Source organism: Myotis lucifugus, unplaced genomic scaffold (genome assembly GCF_000147115.1).
Source record: "Myotis lucifugus unplaced genomic scaffold, Myoluc2.0 scaffold_616, whole genome shotgun sequence".
Taxonomy (NCBI): Eukaryota; Metazoa; Chordata; class Mammalia; order Chiroptera; family Vespertilionidae; genus Myotis; species Myotis lucifugus.
The window spans coordinates 139,254-164,126 of record NW_005871664.1 but is presented as its reverse complement, the minus strand read 5'-3'; the positions used below and the strand labels follow the sequence as shown (position 1 = coordinate 164,126).

The 24,873-nt window shown below is 55.5% G+C and overlaps 1 protein-coding gene across 1 annotated transcript in view; it reads right to left on the bottom strand.

The window, feature by feature from the left end:
* The window catches only part of MPRIP (myosin phosphatase Rho interacting protein), a 192,493-nt gene that overhangs the window by 72,993 nt on the left and 94,627 nt on the right, over window positions 1-24,873 (bottom strand). The window contains exons 5-13 of the mRNA XM_023746019.1: window positions 19,443-19,527; window positions 13,385-13,595; window positions 12,109-12,268; window positions 11,755-11,907; window positions 7,363-7,504; window positions 6,493-6,606; window positions 4,817-4,873; window positions 3,543-3,611; window positions 929-1,018 (exon numbers count right to left, since the gene is read on the bottom strand). Coding sequence (XP_023601787.1) covers window positions 929-1,018; window positions 3,543-3,611; window positions 4,817-4,873; window positions 6,493-6,606; window positions 7,363-7,504; window positions 11,755-11,907; window positions 12,109-12,268; window positions 13,385-13,595; window positions 19,443-19,527 — 1,081 coding nt within the window. The remainder of the gene's footprint in view (window positions 1-928; window positions 1,019-3,542; window positions 3,612-4,816; window positions 4,874-6,492; window positions 6,607-7,362; window positions 7,505-11,754; window positions 11,908-12,108; window positions 12,269-13,384; window positions 13,596-19,442; window positions 19,528-24,873) is intronic.

The following is a 24,873-nucleotide window of genomic DNA, read 5'->3' as shown; positions in this document are numbered from 1 at the left end:
GAGGGGAGGCCTGGAGGCTGTGCTCGACCACATGGATGTGACTCAATCCATCATGACAGTTATGAAACCTCAATAAAAACTCAGGCTTCCTGGGAAGGAGGCACTGGGTGTCACAGCCACATCAGGAGGGGATGTGTCCCCGAGGACATGGATGCTTATGTTGAGAGCCTCACAGTGGATGTCGATGCTCAGGTGTCGCTTCCTTTGCAGCTCTAATGGTACCTTCTCCCAAAGCGAAACCACAGCCTCGGTCCAGTGCTTTCCTGCGCTCTGGCTAATTCCTGACCCTGAGGATGACTGAGGCGCCCTCGCCCTGCAGCTGGCATTAGAGGGCAATGTGGTAGGCAGGGTATGCGTCCTAACTTGAGCCCGGCTAACTCCAGGTAGCCCTGAGCCACCGACTCTCATGGAATGGCCAATGAGCGCTGTCTTAGTCATCTAACCAGGTTATTTTTGAGGTCAAGGGCAATGACTTGCTCGTCCGAGTCCCTTACAAGGTTATGGGGTGGGGGACCTCATGAATTTTCAAATTTATGACTGATGACTGGAAGAATAAAGAAAGAACAGGTGAACTGAAGCCTAGTATTCTGAGATTTAAATAGTTAACACTTTCATTCTTATTCCTTACATATCCACCCAATGTCCCAAGCTCCAGGATAAAAAAACCCCGAAACTTCAGTAACAAAGCTTCTCAACAGCCTGGAAAGAAGCTAATGCCTAATTGTTTGCTGAGATCACCCACTGGGGGAGGGGTCAGGTGCCACAGGACTGAGGAAGAGCAGGACAAGGCGCCAACACTGACAGGAAGAACGCCTGCTGGCCAGGCATGTGCGTCAGGCCCGCCCACAAGTGCCCAGGACTAGGGTCAGGTTCTGAAGAAACGTCCCAGCCAGTCAAGCCTGTCTCCAAACTCCACCCCTGGGCTCACATGTATCTGAAAGCCATAATTTCTCTGCACTGGATACTCCGTGACATCATAACATGTAGACAAGTCAATTTCCCCATCCAAGTCAGCCGCCTGCAGAGAGAAATGGAAGAACATTAAGAGGTTTGGAAATAAAAGTCAAACTAGACAAGTTTTCACAGGGACTGTGTGTGCTGCCTTTCTCTTAGGGAGCACAGACCTTGCCTGCGGGGATAAAACCAGGCCGACACTCCACCACTTCCCACGTGTTCCCTGCCAAAGATACCCTATGTTGATGGTTCTCACATGTGCTGTCAGACGTCTTCATGCTCTTAGGAATGGAGGTTAGCTTTATCAAAGAGTTATGTGAGCTTTACCTATTGAGATTTACTATATTAGAAATTAAACTGAAAAAATTTAAACATATCTACTCACGTAAGAATACAAATAAGCCCATTTCATTTTTAAATAAAAATATTACTTAAAAAAGCAGTGATAAGAGTGGTATTGTTTTGAATTTTTACAAATCTCTTTAATATCTGGCTTTTCACATCTGTTTCTGCATTCAGTCTGACGGATGCATTGTTTTGGCTGAAGTACATGTTTCATGAAGTCTGACTTACACAAAAACAGAGTTGAAAGGGGAAGACGTATTTTAAGTCCTCAGATAACTGTGGTTCCTTTTTGATAAGTGGTAGTTTCTTAAAGGTTAACTATGAAGTGGAATCTGAAATCATATCAAGGCACTTTCTGTACTTGGTTACATACAGCCAGTTTTCCCTGCCCGTGGAATGGGTCTTTCACCCATGCACAATTGTGTAGTGTTATGTATTGGTCCTTTGGAAGAGGGTGAGTTACACACACTCCTAGTGTTGACACATCTCATTTCTAAGACCAAACACTGCATTTGTTAGTATCACTACCCATTTGGTCAGGAGAGTCTGTAAGAAAAGGAGAGCTGTCAAGTTCTTGATGAATACGTTTCCCAAAGTTCCCGTTTCTGCTTGAAAGTTTATGTCGCAGCGCTGGCAATCACTCCTGTCAGTTGCTTTCCTAAAAGGAATAGGCTCACTTGGTTCATTTTGAAAAATGTCTGCTAACACCCAAAAGTGAAGGAGCAGCTTGTCTGTTAGTTATCCTTTCTCCAGGGGGAGAGACGCTCAGCTGGCGAGCAGGCAGGCACGCGCCCAGGCACAGCCGCCATACTTCGGGTGGCAGCAGAAGAGACTTATGCTTACTTCCCATTTTGAATCTCAGAATATTAAAAAGATGGCTCTTCAATGATTAAGACTTAATAAAATTAGTAACTTTCTTTTTCTTTTGTTAATCCTTACCTGAGGATATTTTTTCCATTGATTTTTAGAGAGTGGAAGGGAGGAGGAGGTGGGAAGTAGGGGGGAGAGAGAGAGAGAGAAACATCGCATGAGCCCTGACCAGGGCCAGGGATCCCTGCAACCCAGGCACATTCTCTTGACTAGGAATCAAACCCGTGATCCTTTGGTGTGAGGGCCAGCGCTCTAATCAGTGAGCACACTGGCCAGGCCATCAGTAACTGTCTCTAACTGTATGGCAGTGAAGAATGCATGACCGCTGGCCATCCGCGGCTGCAGCCTGCGATTGGGCTGAGACACCAACAGTTTCACCTGCCACTGCTTTGGCCACCAGTGTAAATGTGAATACAATGAAAAAAGCAAACAGCATCTTAGTTTTATAACAACAGTTTTGAGTACCCCAGCCCCCGAAAGTGTCTCCAGGGCCCACACTCTGAGAACTGCTGGCTTATCCAAGTGGCAGACACGCAGTGTGTGGTTAGGCACGCCATGTGCTTCCGGATCCCCTGATGGTAGGCACACCAGGGGCCAGCCCCCACCCTAGTCTACACCTACTCTGTATCACCAATATCTTTCCACTGCACTCCGTTAAAAACTTAGGTTTTTAGGTTCAGGGCATGTAAATACCAGCCCCTAATGACAGACATTTAGGTTCTTTTCAGTTTCCTGCTATTAGAATAGTACTGAATGACTCTCCTTGGACACAGATCTTTTACTACATGTGGGAATATATCTGAAGGATTCCTGGAGTCGAACTACAAGGGAAGGTTAGAAACCATTTGCTAAACTGCTAAAAAAATAAATAAATAAAGGGTTTTCGTAGGTGAGGAAAGAGCTCCTCTGGTGGTCCTTTGACTGTGGAATCAAGACTGTCGACTGAGCCAACCACGTCCACCTGCCATGCTCTATGCTCATCCAGAGGAGAAAGGACAAGATGTGTTAGTTCAGTCTTCAAAAGACTCACTTTACCACAAACTCTTTGTAGAAAAAAACAAAACTGCTCATCCTGAGTTTTAAAATAAGACATCTTTGTTTTTCAAAGAAGCTGCTCAAACCCACTCTGCCCAGGTGCCTGAAGCAGTGCCTCAGGAGACCCCCGGCCCAGGCAGGAGCCCATGGTGAGCACAGCCCAAACTGGCTGCACGGCACTCAGACTTCCCCCCAGGTCTGGACTGGGAAGGCCAAGACGGCAATGCAGACACCCGTCCACAGTCAGAGGGGGTTTCAGCCCAGCAGCCTCGGGCTCCCAGATGCCACCTGAACCCCTTCCGCTGTCTCCCCAATGGGAGCAAAGCCGAGACACTCACCTCCTCGGCCACCGAATCCCTGTAGTATCTCAGGCTTTGATCAGCAAGGACAAACCAGTGTTTCTTCCACTAAAATGGGAGGGAAAAGACAGACTCAACTCCTATGCAGCACCTCCTGCTCCTAGGGGTCTGTGCCAAGTCCCAGAGCACCTCCCTGCGCACGTGTAAAGCAGAGGGCGGGCGGCCCTGCCACAAGCAGCAGACATACACACAGAGGATCCACAAGGCCCAGCAGCCATGCACACAGGATTCCCGGGCACTTGCGAAGCCCTGGCTCCCCAATGATAGGGTAGGAGGGGGAGCTGGGGTGGGCCATAGGCTACGGGCTCTTCGTAACCCAGAGGTGTGGCTGGTGAACAGCGCTTCACAGTCCTCAATCTCAACTCCAGAGGCTGCAGTCAGGGGGTTGGGCCCTTAAGAGCTGAAAGGTGGCTGTGAAATCAGCATCTTCCTTCTAAGGAGGCACCTGGGAGCCATAGCCATTGGCTGGTTACCCAGAGGGTGCGCCCACTGCAGCCAGCAGTGCAAACCAACCAGCCAGATTCCCCTGCCGTCACTGTGGGGAGCAGAGAGGGAGATGAGTCTCGGGCAAGGACGCGAGGACTGACAGAGAGGACGTTTGGCACAGCCACGCAGGAAGCAGGGGGAGAACGTGGGCGGGCAAGGTTCCGAGGCTTCCTGGTGTGACCTAGTAGGCTGCTCCTCAAGCCTCCTTGGAGTCTGGCCTTCTAGCCCCAACCAGGGTCAAGGGAGGGCTGGCAGGTCCAGTGGTAAGTGGCTCTTCCGGCCTGAGTCTGATGGGAAGAATGTACTACAGTGGCTCTCCCAGGACTGCAGCTGAGCTGGTATCTCTGACAGAGCCTTGCTGCCTTCAGCCGCTGTCTCTTTGGCTGCCTTGTATGCAAACACAAGCCAACCCTACAACCAGAGGTTTTCCCTGTTCCTGGGGAGCCTGGTCTCCCAGGGAACTTTTAGGGAAGAATAGCAAGTGGGGAGCTAGTGCTGGAGGATGGATGTCCCCACAGCCCAAGGCCAAGATCACTGCTGGGCACAGGAGAGCAATCCACACCCTGGCAGCAGGCAGGCCTGCTGGCCCCTCCAGAAGCCCAGCCCACTGCAGCAATGGGGCTGTGATCCTCCACTTTTCGGAGGAGATGGGGGTCTGCCAGAGGTGGAGGCAGAGCCAGTGCTCACAGACCAGCCAGGGATAAGGCCAGCTCGGCCCTGTAGCTGCTCCAAGCCTCTCAGAAACCACAGAAGCTCTGCATACAAACCTGGCCATCCTCGTACTGCTTGGTCAGCCAGCCTTTCTTGAAATTCAGCAGGTCAGGCTGAGAAAAGAAAAAAGAACAATTCAGAGGAAACACGGTGGCATCTCAGTCATGGACAAAGGGTGACTGACAGCACACTTCTGTCCAGATCTAACGGACACCAGGAAAAGGGGTTTCTTCGCCTACCAGATAAGCCTGCATGGCCCCCCTGGCCCCGGTGGGTGCAGCCTGCTGCCCCACAGGCACGCACAGCTGTGAGGAGCGAGATGGCAGGATGGGCAGGCTACTGTGAAGGAGAGCCCGCCTCCTGTCAAGACAGCAGGGCTGCCTGGTGCTCTGAGACAGGCCCTTGCTCTGTCTTCCTGGGAGGCACAGAAGACTGGCCCAGACGGAGAGTCACTGAGAGTATTATGTGAAGGGGAAGGTCTGCAGTGGCAGCTAGGAGAATTCATAAGTTCTGCAGAAGCCACAGGAAAGAGAGAGAGCGAGAGAGCGAGAGAGCGAGAGAGAGAGAGAGAGACAGAGACAGAGAGAGAGAGAGAGAGAGAGAGAGAGACAGACCACTGAGCAGAGGCCACGTCTGGTTTTCAGCCAGACGCAGCAGCTACCGTGCCAAGACCCTCAGGCCACTTATCTGTACCAGGATGAAGTTCAGTCTCCATTTCCCTACAAGGAGCAAAACTAGGACAACAGACAATGAAGCAGGGGGTGCAGGACCACCAGTGGGGCTGGAACGAAGAGCTATCCCTGCTGGTCCCTCCTGCCCTGTGCTGTCCACACTCCCGTTGGGATCCCCTGCAGCCCACCTGGCCCCTGCCTGTGTGTTATGCCTAGTACCCCATACAGCTGGTACCTCAGAGGGACACGGATCAGCCTTCCTTTCACCCCACCTGCTCTCTGCTTTTCTACCACCATCTTGAGCAGAAACAGGCTGTGGTGTCTTCCTGTATTCCAGGGACTGGGAGGAGTCAGAGAGAACAGATGTGCAGGGCAGGACAGTGGCCAACACCTGTCCCGGGAGTCTCTGCTCCACACCCTGGAGCAAAACTCAGAACTCAAGAAAAAATAAAACTTCCTCAGGTAAACCTCCTGTCCTTGCATCAAAGTTTCCTGTCAATCGGGCTGGTGGCTCGACACCCCGGTGGGAAAACGGAGACACCAGCCCTGGGCTCCTCAGGGGGCAAAGGACAAAGGCCGAGAGGAGCCCCAGGCCACCCCCAGGGCTTCAGACCTGTCGCTGCTGGTGGGAGTGACGGTGCCACCTGGACTCCCTCTGATCACTCCCTACCTGCACCCCCACTGCTCAGCTCAACCGACCTGAGCAAGGGCCTATTCTCCCTCTGTGGGGAAACCCCAGCCAGAGGGGCTCCTGTCTCCAAAATGTCACAGAAACAAACACCCCAAATAAGAACAGGGGTTCTTTGCTTTGGCCCTGATCCCTTGCAATCAAGATTCTGCTGACCTGGCCAGGTGGCCACCTCCACGAGACCTCAGAGCTCAGGGTGTCCACAAAGCCCAGGAAAGGGAAAGAAACAGAGCAGCTGATCCCGTCAGACATGAGGGCCGTGCAGAGGGGAGCTCCAGCACAGATGCACGGACAGCAGCAGACAGTGACCTCAAGTGACAGAAGCAGCAGGAGCAGCACCTCCAGGCCATGGTGCTTGGGCGCCTGGGCTCACCGTCAGTGAGGACTCCATGGACCTCCTGTCCAGTGACTTGGCTCTTCGGTGTGGAGACAGGGGGGAGGCTGAGGCGTCCGGGAGAGGAGCTGTGGGGGCTTCACTGGGGAGGTCCTGTGGCAGAGAGTAGCCGCCAGTCAGTACTGTCAACTCGGGCAGGAAGCAGGGAGTCCGGCAGCCAGAGCTGTGGAAGGGTCAGGACTGTAGGGACCTTGTTCCCAAGTGAGGCGGCTTTTGCGGACAGAGGACAGGAGCCTGCGTGCAGACTTCCGTCCAGCGCCTTCTGCTTTGCTTCCGGCAGTGGGATCGGCGATGCCTAGGCTGGTGGAGCAACCTTGTCTTCCAGACACCAGTCACCATCAGTCCTGGTCCCGCCCACCCCTGCTTCTTGGGGTCACAGAAGGAAGAGCCCCGAGTTACATGGCTGCCAGCAGAGCAGCAGGTCACCTCAGGGGCCCAGAGAAAATCTGAGGAGGAAGATGAAGATCAGGCACGGCAAGGCCACAAGGCGGTGGGCAGCTCAGGAGGACTGGGAGCAGTCCACCCTGTGGAGTGGAGAAAGGAGGGCTGTGGCTGCCACTTGAAAGAGAAACAAGAGGTGCCCGACCTCGTGGCCGGGCCACCGCAGAGAGAAAGAGAGGCTCTTGGTCCCACCAGGGACCTCATGGCCATAGAGCGGCCTCCAGCAGAGATGGACAAGTTCTGATAGGAAGAGCAGAAGGCAGGCTCTTCTTTAAGAAGGTCACTAATTGGAGGAGACGAGAGACCCAAGCAAATGACTGTGAACGGAGAATGGGGAGCCCAGCAGAAGCGTGTCAGGGTGTGTGTGTGGCTCAGAGAGTGTGGGCCTGTGTCCCACCCAGAGCTCACCCGCTTCCTGGGGAACGCCCTCTTCTCACTACGGCCCTGGCGCGTGTCGCTTGATGGCGAATGCCCCGCTGGCAAGTTGGTCTCCATGTGCTCTGCCTTCTCAATGTCCAAGGCTTCAAATTTCTCGATGACCTGAGACCTCCTGCAAGAGAGGACAGGAGGCTGCTGGGGGGAGACAGGGTCACCCCAGACCAAGGTGGGTTTGTTCTCAAGTTGCAGAGAGGCTCCTTCAGGCACCCCTCACACTGGCCCACCCCAGCCTTCCCTGGGCCTCCCCTTCTGCAAGGTGTAGGCTGTGCACAGTACACCTGGCTCTGACACCCCTCCCTGAGCTCCCTCTCTCCCCTGCAAAGGGTGGAGCTGTGCAGGGTCGGGCAGCAGCTCGCTTCCCCCTCCCCCACACCGCCAACACTGGAGGTCCCTAATGATCTGTTGTGATGACACACTCGGCAACCACACAGCCCGTCAGCAGCGTCCTCTCCTGAGCAGACATGATCAGAAGGCAGTCACCACGTGGAGGGGACGGACGCCCATCCTCCCTGAGTGCCTAGCAGATCATAATGCAGCCCCCACCCCAAAGGTCCAAAATTGAGCAAGAAAAAGGCCCATGAATTAACATTGTTCTGCCAACAGTAAAAAGAATCAAAAAACAAATTAAAACAAAACAAAGCAAGTTGATTTCATGTGAAAGGGCCGGCGGCATCATCAGGCCATCTATGGCTGGAGACGGAGCTGAGATGGGAGCGAAGCAGCGGAGGAAGGGCGAGTAACGTCACACAGCGACACAGCAGGAGAAGGTGGAGAGGGGCAAGACCTGAAAGAAAATAAGGCTGAAGAATAAATAAACAGAAAGGGCTGATTTTTAAATCAAATAATGGTAAATCAAAATCAGTCAAAGAATTAAAGAAACAAAACCCGAGGTGACACTGAGGAGGGCAGACCACCTTCCTCCCGGAGTCACGAGGAGTTTGCACCGTGGGCGTGGCAGGGAGGGCGCACCAGGGGCCTGGGAATGAACGCTGGCGGCTACAGGGCCAGAGGCCTGTCCTCCCACAGGGACCCAGGCAAGTGCCGGAGGTGCCTCTTAGGGAGGGTGTGCATTCTGGACAAGTGGCGGAGCCAAGGGGAGGGAGGAAAGGGCTCTGAGCCCAGAGACTGCAGTCACCTCTCTAGGGAAGAAGAGAGGAAGCAGCCTCAAACCTGAGACCCCGCCCTCACCCGGCCAGCTTTCTTCAGGGAGGGTTTCCATTAAACATGGTATTTTAGGGTTTCTTTATCAAGGAAGGCTTAACACCAAGGGAAGCACTTGGGGCACCTGCATCCTCTGCTCCTCCCTGTGCTTCCACGATTAGAGTGGGAGCCCCAGTGCACTGAGCTTCTGTGGCGTCCCCTCCAGGCACAAAACTTCTCCCTGGCCAGCCTGCCGGACCAGCAGTGCAGGAGGCTGAGGGACAGCAGCGAGAGAGGGCAGGCATCTGAGCACAGGAAGCTATGGCAGAGGCAGGAGTTCCCAGGACCATAGGAAACTCTTGCAAAGGCTCGCCTGGTCGGGGGCGGGGGGGGGGGGGGGGGGAGGGGAAGCTTCCCCCATGCCTGACCACCCCGTGGGGTCGGATAAGGTTCCAGGCCCCTGCGAGGCCTCAGTGCCACCACTTGCTGAAGGAGAGCCGCACCCACTGAGGCCAAGGCCCAGGAAGCCCCAGGGAGGCCCCAGGCGCAGCGCTGGGCCGAGTCATGTGACTGCCTGCTGCAGACCCGCCAGGACCGCAGGAGGAGGAGTCCATGAGAGACAGGACAGAGGCCCTGTCTGCAGCCTCTCCACATGGATAGGCTCTGAAGTCGGCCATGTTTACTTTGCACACTGGGAAGTTTTTAACTTGGATCCCTTGAAGTGCTGCCTACGTGACAACTCCACCCTGTGCTGGCTGACAGCACAGGAAGGGGGCGCTGCACCTCTGTCAACCTCTCTGGGCTCTCAGCCCAGGGTGCAGGACCAACTGGAGCTGGCCCTGTGTGAGTCACCAACAGTTCAGCAAGCACCACGCTCGCTCAGCAGCAACTCACTATCCAAGAAATGTTTTAAAGGCTTGGGAGCAAGTCTGAAGAGCAGAGCTGATCAGCCCAGAGGACTGCTTCAGGGCCATAACTTTTCAGGAAACCGACTCATCACCCCCCAACCTGGCCTCTGGCAGGCCTGGCTCAGTGCCCTCTGGGTAGCTGTGGCTGACACTGCCAACGTGGGGTGCTACTCACTCTACCAGGGACAGGAATCAACCAAGCACAGGCCAGCCACTCAGGACCAGAGAGCAGGCCTGGGGAAGTGACAGCAGCCAGTCAGATGCCATCAGGGCCAGTAAGAAAGTGACGTTACAGTGTTAGGGTGCAGAGCCGGTTGGGTCCCAGGGGTGCCAACACCAGGTAAAAACCCACGGTAGCAAAGAGCATGCAAAAAGCAAAGCCCCAGAGATGCTGTCAACCCCAGGCCTCTAGATCAGAATGAGTTCAAAGCCAAGCAGGTGAGCTGAATGTTAATTCTCTGGTCTGCCACTGAACCAGGGCGTGGCTGCCCCACGAGCGCCTTCCCAACTCGCAGCCTGCCCACAGGTCAGCGCGGAGCCACTCCCACCCTGGCGGTTGGCCTCCTAAACCCCCGACAAGTCCTTTCAGTTATGTATTTCCTTAACTGCTTAAAGGACAGCCCCAGGCATGCCATGGGAGCAGGGCCTTCCCAGCTCAGGTTCCAGTGGGTGTGGTCCACTGCTCCAGCTGTTCCCAGGGGAGTCACCTGCTTCTGAGGCCCTCTCTCTCCACCTACACACTGGGATGCTGGCACAGGCACCTCATGGGGTTACTAATGAAACAGGAAGCCAGCCAACTGTCTCTTGGAATTAGGAATATTCTGTTTTCTTCTCTTTCAAGACCAACCACTCTGGGTGTCTTTTCTTTATTCTGGGGGTTAACCCACAGGTGCACAGGTCCTTTCTCCCTGGTGCATGTGGAGAGTGCAGCGGTGTGAAAAAGAGAAGGGAGCACAAGAGAAAGGCACCCTATTCCGGTCCAGCCTCTTAGGGGAGCCCACTGCCACCCTGGCCTGTCCCCACAGCAGGCCTCAACTCTGAGCCTTACTTAGGCTTTGGTGGGACAGTGAGGACACTGTAAACACTTCTGGAACTTTTCTGGAAAGTGAACTTCTTTGGGAACCTAATAAAAACTATGGATTTTTTTCACTGGGAAACATTTTTTTCACAGACTTTCAAATGGTTTAGAGCAGTGATTCCCGAAGTGGGCGCTACCGCCCCCTGGTGGGCGCTGCAGCGATCCAGGGGGGCGGTGATGGCCACGGGTGCATTTGTTTTAACTTTTTTTGTATTACCTTTCTATTCTGAGTTCAATAAATAGTTTCATAATTTCAAACTTCAATGTTTCTAATTTACACCTTTCTTTACTATATTTTACGAAAAAGGTAGAAACATTAATACATATATCTTTCTGTTTAATTGCTATTAAAATTTAAAAAAAAATAATTTCCAGGGGGCGCTGAGTAATATTTTTTCTGGAAAGGGGGCGGTAGGCCAAATAAGTTTGGGAACCACTGGTTTAGAGGGTCCGTGAGCACCAGCACCCTAACAGTGAACTGGGTGAGAACCCTGTTGTTGGGCAAACAGAGAGGCAGAGGCTCCTCCTTACAGACGTAGGTGGAAGCTCTTATATGGGAGGGGCACTCGGGCGCGCTGGTGCAGATAGGGGTGTGGCCTCAGAGATGGCATCAAGCAAGTGCTGCAGGGAAGAACTATGCTGCCACCCCACCCCCTGGGCATGGCCCCCTTCCCTGCCCTTCCTCCACACCTGCACCTGGGAATGGCAAGGAGAGTTCCTGCTACCACCTGCACCTCTGTGGTCTTCCTGCCTCCACTGTCTCTTTAGAGATCAGAATTGGGCCAGGAAAGAAAAGATCCAGCCACACAAGGCCTGGCAGCTGAGCACCCTCCCAGAGGCCTCAAGGTCCCAGGCTAAGCAGCACTCATGGGGAGCAGCTGGCTCCTGGCCTCAGCCTCTGGGTACCCAGAGATCCTACATTCTAACCCCCAGGAGCTGAGTTCTGGAACCAGAGCGCAGGGTCAGGAGGGAAAGGCTCCCCACATGCTCTGAGTGTGCTCAGGAAACAGGGGTGTGTATGCGGAGGGGAGGCAGGGAGGGAGAGGACATGTGAAAGAAACTGTGTGAGAAGACTGCATGAGTGCGTAAGAGTATGTGAGTGTGAGACTAGGTGTGAGGACGTGTGTAAGAGAAAATGTGAGAGTGTGCAGGAGAGACATGGGTCTGTGTGTGTGGGGGAGGGGGTCTGTGTGCCTCTGTGTGCACATGCATTCAGCCCTCCAATTCCCTCCTTACCTCCGCTCGTAGCCAAACAGACGGGCCACCTCTTCCCTGCCAGGGCTCCGGGCCCGAGTCCTACGCTCCAACCGCCTTCTCTCCACCTGGAAGGCTTCTCGGTGGCTGATCCTGATGGCCTTAGGGACGTCGGCCAGGGCGGCATACTGCCTGCTGGCTTTAAAGGCAAAGGTGCACCCCAGTCTCTCTGCTCCCCGCCCCCCCGGGCTGCTGGAGTCCACATGAGCGGGAGGCTGGCTGGCCACATCCAGAGAGCCGAGGGAGCTGCTGCAGACCATTTGACGCAAGGGTTGAGAACCTGGAGAAGGAAAGGGATGACCAAGCTCCTGGGAGGGCGGTCCAGGGCCACTGTACCTGTTGTTGGGGGTGCTGGGGCTGGGAGGGGAGACCGGCTGGGGCAGTGGATGCTCCTCGGCCTTCAAGTCCTGCTTGGTCTTCTCCAGGGAGAAGTAGCCACTCTCCACCCGGACTTTGCGGCCACAGTCCATGCGGTCGCTGCTCATGGCGCTCTCCTCTGGAAGCGAGGGGGTAGGAGACACACTCAGCCTGCTGCCATGCTGGGTTCCTGAGGATGTTTTCTCCAAGCCCACACAGGTCCAAACAGGGGCCTCTCTGCTTTCGCCTCCCAAGGCCCATGTGGCTCCCCAAGGAGGCGGTGGGGATACAGCTCCTTCCCGCTGTGCCTCGTCCTCCCCCTGCCTGGCTGCCTCGTGGCAGACGGCCAGGGAGGCTCTCCCCTCCAGCCTGGGAGCTTGACTGGAAGAGCAGGACCCTCCCCCTGCCCCCCCCCCCAAGATGTCCCATCAACAAGGATTTCTTAGCAAATATTAAGGAGGAACCAACGAGCCATTTCGTCTTTTAGCATACTAGTATATTTGGGGAGGGAAGGGGCAAAAGGCTTGTAGAGAAACCAGAGGAGTGAAGGAATTTAGACAGACTGGGTGTGTGCTACCAAATGAGAATGGAGGCAACTTCTGCTCAGATCTGGGTCAGTCCCAACTGCCCACTTGTCTTTACTGATCAGGACAAGCACAAATAGGAAGAGCCAGCCTGCGTCCTCCAGAGCCGTCCAGGGCTTGCACAAGGAGGCAGAGACCGCTGCCTTGCTTTGCTCAGGCCAAGTGCTAAGTGGAGAAAGCATGGGAGGCCAACGGCTTCTTCCCCAGCACCCTCTCCCCTGCTTCCCCGGGTCCTGGCAGCACGGGGATGGTGAGGAGGAGAAGACAACCCTTACTGCTGCTGCTCTCAGGGACACAGTGGACTTCTGGGGTTAATTTGCCATGAAGACAAAGCAGCACAAGGGGCAGGAAACAGGCCTCCTCACATACAGACCTCCTGACAGAGCATTTTGACTCTCACAACACCCACCCGGGGCTAACGCAGCACGTGCTATCCTCCTTTACAGACAGGCCTCCCAAGCTGGATGGGCAAAGGCAAGGCTGGAGCCCAGGGCTCCCAGTCCCACACCAGGTCAGGCCCTGCCAGGGCTGATGGCCATAGGAGGTGAGAGAGCCTGAAGGTGGGACTCACGGCTGAATTGAGCAGGGCCAGCGCTGTACAGAGGCCTTCCAGCACTGTGAGGAGGGCACCAGGACAGGCGGGCACTTGTGCCAACCTGGCCACCACTTACCATCTTCACCCTCCAGCCCAGGTTCCCTCAGGGCGCTGGTAGCAGGAGGCTGGCTCTGGCTGGGACTCTGAGCTGGACTCAGGCTGCTCTCCTCTGGCTGGTCCTTGGCCCTCATTTCTTCCTGCCAGAGTGTAGACTTGGTGGTGGGGACTTTCTCGGCGCTGGGGATGCTGCTGCTGCTGGTGACAGCCATCTTGGCTGGCCCTGGCTCCTGGGGAGAGAGCACACAGCCGAGCTAGTGCAGAGGGCCTGGGGGCCTGGGTGTCTGGCTAAGGGGACACCACGACCAACGACACAATGTCAGAGGCCCAGAATTCCCAAAAGGCAAGGCTCACAAAAGAAAGGTGTCTTGGTCAGGGGAGAAGCTCTTTCTGGATGGCGATATGGCCTTTTCTCCCCAAGTGCTCGGCCGCCTGGGCCTCAGGCCAGGGTTGGCAAATGCATGGCGCAAAGGCTTAGGGTTTCTGCTCATATCCTCAACGCCAAACACATGCAAGTTCTCCCTGCCCACAGTACCAGACAGCCCAGAGCAGCGGACCAGGCATTAGAGACCAGACCCCAAGTGACTGGTTCAGAGTCGGTCATTCCCAGACTTCCAGGTGCTCAGGGTAGAGTGAGGGGAGCTGAGACGAGGTGAGGAAAGAACACACCGTTGAGATGGGCCCACTGGTGAATGAAAAGCATGTGTTCACACAGCATCCACACCAGGGCCCACTCTTTGCCTCACCTACCTCTTCTTTTTGATCCTAGGACGCTAAAATGAACCTGGGATACCGTTTAAAGCAGCAGTTCTCAACCTGTGGGTCGCGATCCCTTTGGGGGTCGAACGACCCTTTCACAGGGCTTGCCTAAGACCATCGGAAAACACATATAATAATTACATATTGTTTTTGTGATTAATCACTATGTTTTAATTATGTTCAATTTGTAACAATGAAAATACATCCTGCATATCAGATATTTACATGATGATTCATAACAGTAGCAAAATTACAGTTATGAAGTAGCAATGAAAATAATTTTATGGTTGGGGGTCACCACAACATGAGGAACTGTATTAAAGGGTCGCGGCATTAGGAAGGTTGAGAACCACTGGTTTAAAGGAAGAAGTCATTAGATGCAAACATAAACCTGCTCACAACCTCCTGCCCAGCCCAGCCCGCCGTACAAGTTTGATGGGAACCTACAGCCCAGATGGGAACAGTCTCATCCCATCGCTCCCACGTTGGGAGTGGTGCTGCTGTGGGGGAAGCATGCGTATGGGATGCATTAGACACAGGGGGTCCATTCCAGAGCCCACAGGGAACTTCCAGGCCGCAACCAGAGCCTAGACAAGGGAGGGGGAGCTGACACAGGGACCACACAGAGAACCTTGCAACACTGCAAACCAGAGCTGAGACCAGGGTGGAGCTGAGACCAGGGTGGCACCCTGCAGTGCCAGCTCACATCCTGGCCACGCCCCCTTCCCAGCCCATGGTCCTGGGGGCCAGCTGCTGAAGGGTTAGATGGCTTTGGGCCCTATCAAAAGTGAGGTATATCTTAACTGTCTCCCCCAAAACATGGGCAATAAAGTACAAATGGCCACTCTCCGACTCCCATGCTGGTGGCCAAGCCTCATTCTTAAAAACCTACTTCAACCCGTCTCTGACTTGGGGCTCTTGCGAGGGTTACAGATGGCTGACACGGGCTGGATGTGTGCACATGCAGCCACAGGAAACCACCAGTGGTCATTTATCCACAGCTACTTGTGTCGACTACGTGCTGGGCTCTGGCTCGGCACCGCCACATCCAGTCCACCCTAATCCCCTCACAGGGGAGGGAGAGGAGGCTTGCTCAGCCAATAAGGGAAAAGTGAGCTTCCAGGCGCCCTAGGAGCAGGAGAAAGGCCCAGGATTAGGGGCGGTGCCTTGGCTGGGTATCCTGGAGGCCCCACTGAGAGGCCTAGGCACCATCCTCACGGGAAGGATCAAGCCAGGATGGCTTTCCCCGCAGACCCAGGACGCACATGACCTCCCATTGAGTCAGAACTACCAGCAGACCCAATTCCTGGGCTGGAGATGCCCAAGACGGACTCCTTCAAAAGAAGGGTCCTTCTCGGAAGGAGGGATGGTTTCTGACAGTTCCTGAGGCTCCACTGACCCAAGGAGACCCGACTCCAGGGCTCCCTGTCCCCTCAGCCAGCACCCAGCCCTCGCTTCATGCCCCGCAGCCCAGCTTCTCTAAAGGAGATGCCACTCTGAGTCCCCTCGCCACCACCCAGGGCCTCCTGCTGAAGGGCCACAGGCCAGGGCTGCACCAGCGCTGACGGCTCGGTGGAGCTAGATTCCTCCCGCAGAGCTGGGTGCGGTGAGGGGAGGGCCCTCCTTGGTGAATCGCTCCCCTCTATGGAGGGGGTGCTAGACCAGGGCAGGCAGAGGTTGTCAAAAAGGGCCCAAGGGTAAGGAACAGGCGACAGTGCTCCCGAAGGAAGTGGCCCTGACTGCCAGTGCCCTCGGCCCATCCTGTGGGTGAAGTGCCTGTGACACACAGGCAGCCCTTTGATGCTTGGGGCCGTGACCCTAGCACTGGGGAGGGGGTGGAGTGGCAGGAATCCCTAAGACAGAGAAAATTCCAGGCCTGAGATATGAGGGGCCCTGTCCGGGAACTCGGGGAACATGCATTTCCCAGCACTAAGCAGCTACAGACCCGTCTCCTGGTCTGGGCCTCCCAACTTGCGCAGCGCAGGTGGCAGCTGCACTCCCTGCCCGAGCTCCCGCTTCTGGGGGCTCTCGGGAGCACAGGGCCCTGGCAGTGGCCAAGGCCCACACGGAGCTCTCTCCCTCCTTCGGCAGCGGTGCTTTCTCCTGCCTCTGTGCCGAGTGAGCAGGGACAGGGGGCAGGTGCAGCAGGCACAAAGCCACGCTGGCTTCCAAGAGAGGGTGGACGGTGGGGAAGCCCGATTCCAGGTGAAGTCGCTTTTCTTCTTCAGAGAGTTGAGACCGTGCACAAGCCAGGCCAGGGCTGCATGGCACCAACCTCTGCTCCCCACACTGTCACCGTTGTGGCAGAGGGTGCTGGGCTCACGCTGACCCAGAGCCTGGCTGCCAGGACAAGAGGCAGGAGTGGAAGCACTAGTTTTCCAGGTACTGGTCCCTGTGTGGCTGGACAGCTGTGTGCTCAGGACGTCAGCACTAGGACAGTCTGTGCTGTGTACCTGGCTGCTTAGAGGGTCCCCTAGCAGGGAGGAAGGCGGGCCCAGCCAGGGCCTCTGTCTCCGCACGGCTGGGCAGACCCCTCTTTGGAGGCGGTTTCATAGAAAGCCTTCCTCTCCACTTCCTGGGCACGGAGAGTGAGTGGGAGGAAGGGCCCTGGCTGGGGCAGGGCATAGGAGCAGGCTCCCAAGTAGAAAACAAGATGCCTAAGAAGCAGACATGTGGCCCTGGATGGGCTGGAGGGCTAGACCAAGAGGGCCATTCCTTTTGGAACGTTTCATATGGTCCCTGAAGGCAGGAGCAAGGACCAAGAGCCTGGGGGCTGGGGAGTTGAAGGACCAGCCTCCCAAAGCTTCACTTGACAAAGCGAGCCCCGCACACCTGGCTGGGAGACGTGTCCCTTGGCCTCACAACTCTGGGACTTGGGGTGAGGGCAGTAAAATCTCCATCCTTCCTGCCCTGTCATACCCAGAGTAGATTACTGTCCCTTCTCCAGGTGTCTCAGCACCATGAGAATTCCTCTTGGAGTGAACGGGGCCCGAGTAAGAAGCAGTTCCTGGGAGCCCATGCCTATTAGGCCCCAGGCTTCGAAGGCTCTGGTCAGGGCAAGCCTGTTCCTCCTCTTGCCCTGGGCCCTGGCCGAGAGGTGTGTGCCCTTCTTACAGCCTAATCCTCATCCTCCCTCAGGGCCCGGCTTGGGCCTCTCCCTCTCTCTCCCTCTGATGTTCTCAGCAAACCCCTCGGTGCCTACATTCCATGGCCCCAACTCCCAATTGCCTGAGACCCTCTTCTTGAGGGGAGCCCTGGGCTCCTGCCTCAGTAGCCAGAGGGCAGGGTGCAGCGGAGCAATGTTTCCAGCTCCGCGCTGGTCTGACCTGAAACTATCCCGGGCCATAGAGAGAGAGGCCAGGCCCCTGGGTCCTTGTCTCTCTGAGGCCCTAATGGCTTAGGCTTTCCCCACAGTCCCATCTGGGTCCCTAGAATACCTTCAGCATCAGGCTGTGGAGGAAAAACCTGCCCAGAGATCCCCCAACTCTCCTCTGGAGAGGCCCCACATCCCCCATGGAACTGCCTCCAGGGCCTGGCCCTGATGAATGTTCACAGCTTCCAGAAACCAGTGGCCTCAAAAGTGATGCTCTGGAAAGCAAGCGGCAGAAGGAAGAAATCATCCCAGTTGGCTTCTGCCAGGGCTCAAGAGGGGCTGAGTGAGAAGACTGGACCCCAGGAGCCCCAGGCTCTAAGAGATCCTCAGGAAACTGGGTCACTTCCCCAAGCTCTGATCACATGGCTCCTGCTACCAACTGAAAAGGTGAAGCTTGGCAGTATTTGGGGTGGAGATAACATTGGGGGAGGAGCTAGGGAACAAGAACACAACTGAATTCCCAGGGCTGGGCTTACTGTCTTCTGTCTTCTGCACACGTAAGTGCCTTACTTGGAGATGGCGGCTTACCTTGGGAATGCTGCAGAGCCTAGACACTTATTCTGCCTGGGATTTTTTCTCTCAAACCCGGCAGCGTTGGGGGATTTGAGTGTATACCTGCTACTCCCCAGCAGGAAGCTCCACTTTCAGTCCAGGAATGACTGATGGCATCTTGCCAATTTTTCCCCAGCAACATTACTTCCAGGGGATGCTGGCCTGGGACTCCTTGGGGAGGATGAATGGAGGGCAGGCCCCGGCGCACTCCATCAGCAGGAAGCCAGGTCATGCATGTTCAGGGGAACCCACAAGGTGTGGGGATTATGGAGGAGAAAGGGACCCAGGCCAGCACACACCTCCTGGTCCTGCCCAGGCCCACTTCTGTCACTCGGTGAAGCAGAGAGCAGACAGTGAGGACTACTAACCTCAGGGGTAGCCTGGTTCTGCCATGGGCTGGCTCTCTGCCAGGCTCTGAGCCTTGCTAGATGCCAAGGGATCCCATTCTCCATCCTGCCCACACTTAGGGTCACTGTAAGGCTCGATCAGGCAAGGCAAGAGCACTTGGTAATGGTCACGTTTGGAGCAGAGAGGAAAAGAAGAACATTTACCGAACACCTAAAATGGGCCCAGTACTTCCTTTCATGGTCACACTAACAGTCTAACTAGATTTCAACAGTCCCATGTGCAAATCCATTCACAGAGGCTCAGGAAGATGAATGTGCTGCACCAGGGCCTCAGGAGTGTGGAGCATGGCCTGGGGCCCCTGTGGATGGGAGGGGAGGAGGAGGACAGTGACCTCTGCGGAAGGACTGGAACTGGTGAGACACCCCAGCCCCTCCCACTCTGGTCACATGGGAGTGGGGCAGGGGCACTCAAATCAAGGCTAGCGTCAGTTTTTTCCATTTATGGTCAAAGCCCAGAGCAGGAGTAAGGTCCCCTGAGAGCCCCTCACTTGGCCAGGACACTCCAGGACCTCCCTGCCCAGCCCCCGTTCCCAGCCTGATGTCTTCAGGCTCCTCTCTATGTGGAAAGTGGAACTGAGCTGAGGCCCTGAGGAATGTTTTGCGGCAAGCAGCCGCTCCGAGCATGCTCTCTGTTCCCAGCAGCCGCTCTCTGTTCCCAGCAGCCGGCAGGACAGCCAGGAAAAGGGACATGCTGTGCTGCTGCTCCTCAGCACCTGCCTCCTGGCTGGAAACTCCTGGGGAAGCCCCGACCACACAAGCAGGCCGCCCTGTCCCTGTAGTGGGTCCTGCCTGTGGCTCAGAGAGGAGCCCCAAGTCATCAGAAGAAGGAGGGAGACAGACTGGGCTGATGACCGCCTCAGCCCTGACCTGACTCCTTCCTCCACCTCCAGTTTTAGGCTGGGCCCCGAAGCCCTCTCACTTTCCAGGTGCTCTTCCTGCTCCCCAGCTCCACCGGGGAGACGCCACCTGGCAAACCCATTGCCCACCTGTGGCGTGGGAGGCTCCACTTTCCGCTTCTTCTTCTGGTTCTGCTTGTTGGTCCTGGGATAGACCATGAGCATCTCTAGCCATCTGGGGAGAAAAGAGAACAGAGCAGGTCAGATCCCTGTTCTCGGAGATTAGGACCCTGCCTTGTTGAGTGGTCCAAGCAGGTCCCATGCTTCACTCAGTGGCCAGGCCTCCGAGCACCTGAACAGGGTCAGAGCCTGCCATTGCCGGGGCAGAGAGTGCCAGCAGCGCAGCCCAGGACAAGCACAGACTGTGCGGACCAGGCTCGGGTGCTGACCCTGCAACGGCCACAGTGCAGGTGGCCCAGGAAGGACGTGAGTGCCACCGTGGCAGAGCGGCAGGCGGACCACTGGCCTCAGAGTGCAGGGCACATCACTGTTTCCATCAGTGCCCTCCCTTCAGTGCTTAGCCTTGGCTCTATAACTACCCTCTAGAATGGATTTGGTTAGCGCCCATATTTGTTATGACTGGGGGCCACTCACGGTTCTCAAAGCGGGAAACAAGGAGTCTTGCAACCAAAGTTCCCCACATCAGGCCACTGACCTCCCAGACCATTCACTCACTTCTGGCCCCACCTATACAGTGAGGGCGCTGGACCCCTCGGCTTTGGGAACCCTGGCAGGGCCACCCAGGGACCCACAGCAAGATCCCCATGCTAAAAAGTCCACGCTGGATCAGCATCAAGAAAGGTAGCAGGGGAGAGTAGGAAGAGCAGAGGGCTTAGATCTGGATCTGCTACCCTCTAGCCATAACCTTGCATGGCTCCCAGCCCTCTAAGCTTCAGCCATTATCTTTGAAACCAGGGCCTAGATTAGGCCACGATATGACCACGACTTGCCTCATTGGAGCTTTGCAACATTTGGGAGGGTTGGAGGAAGGGGGACAGGAGGAGCGGAGGTCAAGAGGAGAACTGGCGGAGATGGCACCAGAGGAAACTGGTCCGCTTCCTCCCAGAACACTAGGGTCCGTGTTAAGTCTGCACTGGCAGCACCTGGCTGGAGGCTGCTGTGATGACCAGCACCCCAAGCCTGGGGCCGGGGGAAGGGCTGGTGTCTCAGCACTCAGAGGCACTTCTTTAATTTGGGGTGCAGGGAGGCTAGTCAAGTCAGTGGCCTTCTGGGAGGTGTGCTGCTGCCAGGAGAGTGGGCTTGGGCTTGGGTGTGAGGAATCCCAGCATCTGAGCTGAGGGACTCCCCTCACCCCAACTCAGCCCAGAGCAGGCAATATTTGATTTGTTGAGAGAATCCACACTTGCCTGTGCCCTCGAGCCCGAGGCACAGGCCCTGCAGGTCACTTTTCTGTGAGCTCCAAAGCAAGAAAGGAGGCCATGGCTGCATCTGCAAAGCCAGCAGAAGAGCAGACTCAAAGGGCCTCACTCGGGTAGCCTGAGCAGCTAACATGCTTGTGGGGTTTCTAGGCTGCCCGGGGGCTGAAAGCTCTTTGGGGCACTCTAAGGCCCTCTCCTAGCTGAACCTAGGAGGGAGGAGAGGCTGCTCAGAAACGTCGACTGGAGTGCAGGAAACACGGCAGGGAGGTGCAGGCCCTTTGGGGTGCCCTGAGCCCCTGCACACTGGCCCAGCTGCTGTCAACTGGCAACACCATGGAACTGGGCAAATGTGAGTCTTGCAGGACAGGGCCTTGAGGGAAGAGGAGAGGTGGGCACTATGGTTGCACTGCTGACTAAACAGAGCGCCTGCAGCTCCTGCCAACCTGAATGAGGCAGAGACTCAGGTTGAGCACGAAGTGAGGGTGGCCAGGGTCACCAGGCACCTCAGTCCCTGGTTGGTGGTGCTGTGACTAGAGGTTAATAGATGCCTGGCCCTGAAACAAATGATGAGATATGTTCTTTGCACTCAGATTTCTCAGGGAAGCCCAGTAGGCTAATGTGTCCAACATTATCCAGATAGGTTATGAATGTTAAAATATATCCAGGGAAGAGAGATGACGGGGGAATGTGGACATGGGATTAGTGGTGGATGTGGGCACCAGGGACATAGGTGGTCCCCAACTTCGAAGGCAGAGATAGGTGAGAAGAGAAAGTCCTGACACCGCTGGAGGGCACAGAGGAACTGGAGCCCTAACCCTAACCCTACCTCTGCCCCCCCTTGCCTATTCCCGCCTAAATAAATCCCACCTCTAAGAGAGCTGTGTGAAACGGTGCCTCAAACACCTGGAGGTCCCCGCCCAGCATGAGGAAGCTGGGAAAGAACGGCCACCCTCCATCCAGTCCAGGCAAGACCTGGCTGCCTCAGGTGTCCAGGAGGCCCCATCTCAGAGGAGACCAGGAAAGAAGCTGAAGGGCCATCGGCTCCTCTCACCAGCCAGAAGCAAGTGTCTGCACCTCTTTAGGGACCCAAGCACTTAGACCAGCCGTGGGCAAACTACGGCCCGCGGGCCGGATCCGGCCCGTTTGAAATGAATAAAACTAAAAAAAAAAAGACCGTACCCTTTTATGTAATGATGTTTACTTTGAATTTATATTAGTTCACACAAACACTCCATCCATGCTTTTGTTCCGGCCCTCCGGTCCAGTTTAAGAACCCATTGTGGCCCTCGAGTCAAAAAGTTTGCCCACCCCTGACTTAGACCAATTGTAGGGCCCCGAGCCCACAGATGACGTTACCCAGCAAAGGAGCCCTGACAGGTCGCAAGACCCAGGAGGCCAGAGAGGAAACCAAGGGAAGAGGGTCCCTCTGGAAGGAGAGAGGCAGAGAAGGGAGAGAAGATGGGTGCCAAAGTCCACCTCCAGGCACACGCCCACCTGACTCTAAAGGAGGCCTGAGTGTCCCAGAGGGTGGGAAAGATGAAGATGCTGCCCAGAGTTACGAGGGCCTGCAGGGGCTGGGGCAGGCTGCCTTGGAGAGAGCCCTGCCCATTGGACAAGAAGGAGAGGTCAAGGCCTAGGACCAGAAGGGGGAAAGCAGTCACGAGTTATTTTGGCCCTGGATATGCCACTGAGCCACCTCCCAAGCCCCCTGCCCTTAGGACTGACCAGACTACCCAGTTAACTGCCACGATATTTTGAATTTAATTGAAAAAGGTCCACTGCTTGCATCTATAGATGCTTATGGTGTACAAATGGCTACACTGGGGGCCCTGAGGGCATACATGCCTGGTGCCGTGGCCCCGCTAATGACCTTGTGCATCATTGTGATTTATAACAAATATATATTTGGTCACTCAGATGATGAAAATAGATTTCTCATGTGCATTTAGTTTATGTCCACAATGCCTAGCTCACCACTCTCAAAACCTATGGGATATCCTAAGTGAAAGGCTATAAAGGTGTCTTGTGTTATGTTAGTGGGGCGACTTTGGGCAACGCCTATGGATGGGTCTGGTTGTCAGAACCAGCCACATGATTAGCGAGTTGGCACTTTCAGTCTCACACCCCCACCTTTACAGAGGGGGGAGGGGCTGGAGGTTGAATCAGTAACTAGAACAGGTCTGTGTAATAGTCTTCATAAACCCAAAAGGACAGGGTTCAGAGAGCTTGCCAGCTGGGAGCCAGAACGTGTTCCATGCCGCCATGCGGGTCCCAAGCTCCATGAGGGCAGAAATTCCTTTGAGACCTCGCCCTACACATATCTTCATCAGGCTGTGGGCATGGATCCTTTACTATCCTTGGTAATAAGTATAATTTAGTGAGTCCACCATTTTTTCCTGAATTTGTGAGCCATTCTAGCAAATGAACTGAACACAAGGAGGGGTCGTGGGACCCTCCATGCATAGCCAGTCGTAGGAGTGTGGTGGGTGGGGAGCAGTCTTGTGGGATCTGATGCTATCTATCCCCAGTAGAGGTGTCAGAAGAGGCGTGAACTCTTAGACACTGTGCTGGTGTCCAGGAATTGTTTGCTGGTATGGGGCGTTCCCCTGACCATATTAGAGTTGGGTCTGGGCACCCAATTCACCTTGGCTACCCAAGCTGCATGGAAATGGCAGGCCCCGTATACACAGACAGAAATGACCACGAGAGGGTGACTCAGGGCAGAGCCAAGGACCCCTGACCTATGCCAAGTGTCTGACAGCAGGACGCAGGCTGCCTGCCAGAGACACGATCAAATGCCAAACACCGTCATCACCCCAATGCCAGGTGGCACACCACTACCTCACTGACCTGCTCCCCAAATCACACTCCCCAGCCTAACCTGGAGACCTGACAGCCCCCTTTCTTATCCTGCCTGTCACCCAGACCCGTCTCTGGAACCCAGCTCCGAAGGGGAGGGGCTAGATCTCCCAAGGAATCCAGTTGGGCAGTGGAACCCTGGCTCAGGTGTGCTTGCCAGACAAGACCAAGATAGCAAGTGTGAACCAGGAAGTGCAAACTACCCCATACTGTCACTCATACCTGGAAGGTGCCCTTAGGTTCCCTTATTCCCAGAGCCTCAGTCTCCCAACTGTAACAAGACTTTGTAAAAGCCCTTTACACCCTTAAATCGTATGGCTGTAGGGTTAAGATCAGGGAGCCGCAGAGTCAAAGTGTCCTCCTGTTTGCCCCAGGGGTTAGAAACACAAACCTGCCTCTCTCCAGGGGAGGAGGATTTGGGGTGAGCTGGCACCCCTAGCAGAGGGCCACCTGGCCCTTCTGCTACCCGCCTACCACGTGTAGATCTGAACCTGGCTCTTGTTTCCTCAAGCAGCAGCCTTGGCCAGGGCTATAGCTGAGGTACTGAAGCCCACAGACACTGCTCACAGAAGTCGTTCAGTGGTTGAAACCAGAGGGCTTCACTTTCTAATCCCTGCTACTTTGCAGTAATCAGCCTGGTCCCCCTAAACCCCAGATTTACTCCTCCAAAAGCCTTCTCAGCCTCATCGGCTTCCTTCTCTACCTTAAAGGATGAGTGGGATTCTCCAAGACCCAGGGCCTGAGCTCCGGCCACGTATGCTCGCTGTGCATGCACCACGTGCGGCTGGGCCTTACAGAGTGGATAGCAGATGCCCCATTAGCAGGGGCTCCTGGAAGGCAGATACTGCATGGGTTCAGGAGCAGGAGCTCAGCCCCTCTTGGCTGTCGGCTACCTGAAAACCTGGGCCCACCTTCCCCTTCCTAGGGTTTCCCCTAAGCCTCTGCACGACCCAGAGACTTTCTGTTCCTTCCACTTGGACAGAGAAGCCAGGGCACACAGCAGCCCTGGAGACTCGTGTGGGCGCGAGGAGTGAGACAGAGCCTCCACTGTTAAGAGCCCGCCATTGGCTGAGGAAGCCAGGCGTCACACAGACCATCTCCACCTTCTGTCAGGGCCAGCAGAGGGAGCCCAGCGCCTCCTCGGGGAGGGCTTCCTGGCAGAGGGAACACGCAGGCCGACTTTAACAGTCTGAAGTCCAGGGGTTGTTTCAGACTGAGGGAGGGCCAGAGTGAAGGCACAGAGGTGGGGACAGCTGAGAAATGTACAGCAACCAGCACTCAGG